Source organism: Phalaenopsis equestris, unplaced genomic scaffold (genome assembly GCF_001263595.1).
Source record: "Phalaenopsis equestris unplaced genomic scaffold, ASM126359v1 Scaffold000800, whole genome shotgun sequence".
In the NCBI taxonomy this organism is placed as follows: domain Eukaryota; kingdom Viridiplantae; phylum Streptophyta; class Magnoliopsida; order Asparagales; family Orchidaceae; genus Phalaenopsis; species Phalaenopsis equestris.
The window spans coordinates 937,846-943,202 of NW_018165240.1; the positions used below are offsets into that span (position 1 = coordinate 937,846).

Consider the following 5,357-nt stretch of genomic DNA (forward strand, 5'->3'; position numbering starts at 1 on the left):
GAGAGAGAGAGAGAGAGAGGGAGAGAGGGAGAGAGAGAGAGAGAGAGGGAGAGAGATAGAGGGATTAAGGAATAATCACACTAGCTATATCTGCATCACTAGAAAGAATTCAAATGTTGCAGGGAGAACCAGGCTTGAGCTTCACCTCCACCTTCTTCATTACCTCAAAAACCTCTGTTAAAATCTGCTCAAATCTTTCCAAGAATAACATCCATTGTTCCTCATTCTTGTCCTTGAAAGATATCATCTTGCTCCTCTCAACCCCAGCGCCATGGCAGTTCAGATCCAAAGGCTTCTCGCACAACTCCTGATATTCTTTCACGTCATCTTCTTCTCCGAGCTCGCTTTCGGCTCCAATGGATTCCTCTGCTTTCGTGCAAAGAGACTCCAGGAAACTCTCTCCTTCCTCCATCCTGCAGAACTCTCTGGTCATCATGCCGCCAATCTCGGACAGGCAGAGGCCGAAATCCACCGCCTTTTTTAAGAAGATGGTGCAGAGTATAAGAATTCTGATGGCCGGTTCACGAATCGACGGCAGCTCAGCTCGGAGAAGCTCGGCGTCTTTAAAAGGATCGATTTTTGAAACGTACTGTATTTCCTCACCGGAGAATGGCACGGCGGCTTGCGGCCAGTGAAGCCATTCAAAATAAGGGTCTTCGAGCAGCTCCGGCAAGCAGAGGCCATGATCGATGGGCACGAGCTCGGTGGCGAGCTCTGCTCCATCAAAGGTGCGATTTTTATCGACGCTCTGTTTCTGGACGAGAAGATTTCCGGCATGGCGATCGGTGTTAAGCAACCTGATGTCGAGAATACCGATCCGGTGAACGGAGGCGACGGAGAATCTAGACGGTCCGAGATCTCCGGCGTCGAATTCGTGAGGAACAAAGCGTTGGATGGAGGCGAGGAGATTTGTCGGAGGGTGGGAGATTTGAATAAGGGCTGTTGGGGGAACGCCGGCGAAGGCCGCGTGGTCGAGGAGGTAAGCTGCGGCCTCACGGACGCCGGTCTCGCCTGCATTAAAGGGTTTAACGACAGCGAGACAGTCTCCGGAACGGTTGCGGAGGAAGAGGGCGCCGCCGAGGCCAGCGAGGGCAGGAATGGGGGGAGCGCCGGAGGAGATGGTAGCGGAAACCTCTTCAACGAGGGATTGGAGAGCGGCGCTGGTGCGTCCGGCCATGAGATTGAGAATGGGGGATTGGGGATGGGGGCGGTGGGAGGAGGAGTGGGGGAAGGAGAGGAGGCGGCGGCGACGGATGAGAGGGGAGGGTTTCAGAGAGGGATTGTGGGATGGGGGGAAATGGTGGTGGACAACGGCAACCGCCATGAGAGGAGCTCTGTTGCTATCGGTGGATCTGGTTGGCATTCATGTTAAGCTCTCGCCTTTCGATTCCTCCCTGCTTGTTTCTATGCCATTTTGACGGAAAGGAGCTTCCTTTTTTTTTTTTTGCTCTGATGAAATCTCTCTGCTTCTCTGTTAATGGCGGAGGAAGATGCGTGGTTTAATGGGAAAGAGAGAGGTGGGCCCTATCCGCCGGAGCAGGGGTTCCGGAGTGCGGAAGGGGGTCAGGTTTGTTGCTATTCTCACGCAAATTTGCTATAATGATCGTATAATTTATGGTTTGTGGCAGCGTTCCGATTGTTGTTAGGGCGTAGGATTAGCCGTTAATTTATTTTAATTTTGTTTAGTTTGATAAAATAAGAAATATTAAAATTTTAAAAAATAACTATAAATTATTAAAAATTATATAAAAATTAAAAATTATATTTTATATTAAGTAAATTTTTATCATTTATCTCATAAATAATATATATTCACTTTATTTATTATTTTATTATAATATTAATTTGAATTAATATTACTTTCTTTTTTGAAAAAAATATTCGAATTAATATGTTGAATAAAACTAAGTTTGGCTAATTTATATGACTTTGAAATGAAATATTTCGATCAAATAATCATTTATTGGGATATAATTTTATTTATTAGATATGCTTTAAAATGTGTGTTATACAAAATTTTATAAATGTATTGAATGGTGGATTAGGATGGCTTAGGTGGATCCTTATCACCTTTGGATATATAGTAAATCACTTAATAATAGTAAATTTGAAATCCTTAATTTAAATAAATAATTAGAATTTAATACCAATACTATTTTAAGATTTATTGTCAATAAAATGTTTTCTTAATTGGCCTAATTACTATACTTTAATAAGATAAAAAATATTAAAATTATATTAATCAATTAAAAATATATAATTTTTATTTCTATTTATTAATAATAACATTTAATTTTTTTGTTAAAGTTTTGTGGAACTACTTCAAAACTAATAAGATCACTTTGTTTTTTATTTATTATTTTTTTGTTTTATTATCTTTTTATATTTTTCATATGTTATAACAAAATTATTTATTTTTAAAAACCGTTAAAATCATCCTTAAGTTGGTTTTGAGTTTAAAAAATAAAAAAGAAACCATGAAGAAAATTAACAAGCAAATATAATTTTAAAATAATAATAATAATAACAAATATATTTCTAAACAAAATTAAGTTTTATAGAATTTTTCATATTTTATAACATATTACAAGTATCGGTAAACATAACAACACGAGGGAGAGAGAGAGAGAGAGAGAGAGAGAGAGAGAGAGAGAGAGAGAGAGAGAGAGAGAGAGAGAGAGAGAGAGAGAGAGAGAGAGAGAGAGAGAGAGAGAGAGAGAGAGAGAGAGAGAGAGAGAGAGAGAGTATTTAGGCTAATTATTGTCGTGAAATTGAGAAAAAGTCTTTTCATTCATTTTTTTGCTTCTTATTTATAGAGAATTACTTATACATTTACAAAAAGAAAGGAACGGTTAAGAAAACTGTCCTTAATATGATTAATTATGTTGATTTTTTACTAAATTTGTATGACAAATTGAGTTTGAAAATGGCGGTAACCAGCCGGTCGACTCGCTTGGGTTCGACTGATCGAGGCGATTGGTCGAACGACGATTGAATCCGCTGAAGTAAAAACCGATCGGTAGACTGGTTGCGATCGGACGCTCTTGTAAGGAGCCTCTAAGAGGCAAAGGCTGCAGGGGTGCTCCATCGATTGAGTCTATCGTCACAGTATCTCGGTTGACTTCAACCGGGCGGTCGGTCGTTGAATGAATGGTTTGGGTCATGCTCTTTTGGTCCGACGCCTCGATCACCCGTGCCCTATCCTGGGTCGTTGAAATACTTTGAGACTCGTGTCGGCAACTCTAATGTATACATATTAGTTCCCCCAAATTTTCTGCTTCTTTAAAGTGATAGTTAAGATAATGACATGAAAGCTATTTAATAATTACCGACGCTAAAATCAAGGAAATCAACTTGATAACTAACTTTTCTTTGAATTTTGTGTTCAGTGTGCTCTATAAATAGAGCCACATGTCTGATATGAAATTTGTTGCAATCATCTTTCCCAACTAACCAAGCTGAATCATGTTTGATGGTTCAAGTCTGGTCACTGTGGATCCCATAATTCTCGCCAAGGCGGGCTATAATTTATGCAAAGAAGAACGAGATTAAGCAAGGGAAACGGTCAAGGCTCGAACCTTCGTCAGCTGATCAAGTCGACTCGTCTGGGGATCCTGAGGGACGAATGTCGAAAGTCCCTCGCCAGGAGGTCTTGACCCCCGAGTCTAGCATGGGTGTAGTGGCACGCACCAAGTGCTGCAAAACATGGGCTACTCACACAAATATACGTGGCATATCAGTAGTACCGTTATTTGAGTTCGGTTATCGATCTCACATGGAACAAGACGAACTCTAACAGGAAAAAGTTCTAGCCTACAGTTGTTAGTCATAGCCTGAAATTTTAGTTTGATTTAATTCCAAAGCAATCCTAAATTCATAAAAAAGAAGTTGAAGGATTCAAGTACTTAAAGATTCTCCCTTAAATTTTAGTTTGAACTTTTCTCTTCTTTACAATATTGAGCAGATGAAATATAAGCACTTTTCGCTCAGAACCTCTCACATCTCCCATCTTTTGTTGTTGACGATTTGCCAGAATTTTATTCACTGCCCGAAGAGAAGAAAAAAACTAGAATTGAAGTGAAACATAAGCGAAAAATAGCAACAACCCTCTCTCACTTCGTCTCCTTGGTTTTATATTAGCTCCCCAACGATTGACATGATCTCCCATGATCTGAAAGTTTGAACTGTTCCAACTGCTGATTTCAAGCGCCAAGCTCTCAGTTTGGAACTGATCATCGGGCTGGCGTCATGTCACCATGCTCTCATGTTATGGCTTGATTCTGAGCAGGTTCTGGAGCCTAGGCACCCAGTAGCTGAATTTTTCTCCAATCTTCATTTAGTTTTATTTTGATTCTTGTTATCCATTCCTTGTTGCAACCTACAAAATCAACACAAAAAACCTTCCTCCAAAGTGCAGTTTCATCAATTAAATTATATAAATGCAAATAAAATTAATTGTCAAATTATCAACATATCAAAATGCCCCAAACTTAAGGGTTACCTGTCCACAAGTAACAATAAATCTTAAATGTTTGATTTTGTTGAGCCTAATAGGAGTGGGCTTTCATAAAGGACTACATACAATCAACCTTCTAAAGATACATAGTTGATGATCACAATTTCTCTATTGAATTATTCTAACACATGTGCTTTAAGAAGCTTTGAACTCTTCAAATGTTATATATTATCATATTCATTTCAAGGGAGTTAATAAACGTTAAACTAATACAAATTAGATGTCAAATTTTAAGAATAAAGTGTGATAATTCAAAATATTTAAACTGAATAAAAATAAATATTGTTAAAATAAACAATGTTATGGAGTTTTGAATTTAAAAGAAATACTAACAAAATCAATTTTTGTCTAGATTAGTTTTTTAATGATTTTGAATTATACTATAATTTCCCCAAATTAAAGTACTCCAACGTTCACTTTCTATTCAAGATTTACCAAATATGAATCATTAACATAAAAATAAAACATTAACATAAAATTAAAATTAGATGGAGACTATATTCTTATGAAGATACACATCTATGTTTGTACACATCAACACATTCATTTAATTAAAAGAGAAATAAAAATACAAAAATCTTACAAATAATAGATTACAACAAACTATAGAAAAGAACTTATCTTTCTCTTCTTTACAATATTGAGCAGATGAAATATAAGCACTTTTCGCTCAGAACCTCTCACATCTCCCATCTTTTGCTGTTCACGATTTGCTAGAATTTTATTCAGTGCCCAGGGAGAAGAAAAACTAGAATTGAAGTGTAACAAAAGCGGAAAGTAGCAACAGCCTTCTCCCACTTTGTCTCCTTGGTTTTATATTATCTCCCCAACGATTGACATG

General features: G+C 37.8%; 1 protein-coding gene across 1 annotated transcript; it reads right to left on the minus strand.

Moving 5' to 3' along the window:
* Positions 1–6: 6 nt before the first annotated feature.
* LOC110031272 (phosphatidylinositol 4-kinase gamma 8-like) lies at positions 7–1,363 on the minus strand. Its single transcript, XM_020734387.1, has one exon. It carries the CDS (start codon positions 1,361–1,363, stop codon positions 110–112), a length of 1,254 nt encoding a protein of 417 aa, XP_020590046.1. The 3' UTR covers positions 7–109.
* Positions 1,364–5,357: the final 3,994 nt, after the last annotated feature.

Bases quoted from the DNA above. Each gene is read 5' to 3' on its own strand.
- LOC110031272 (XM_020734387.1), bottom strand. From the start codon at position 1,363: ATGCCAACCAGATCCACCGATAGCAACAGAGCTCCTCTCATGGCGGTT.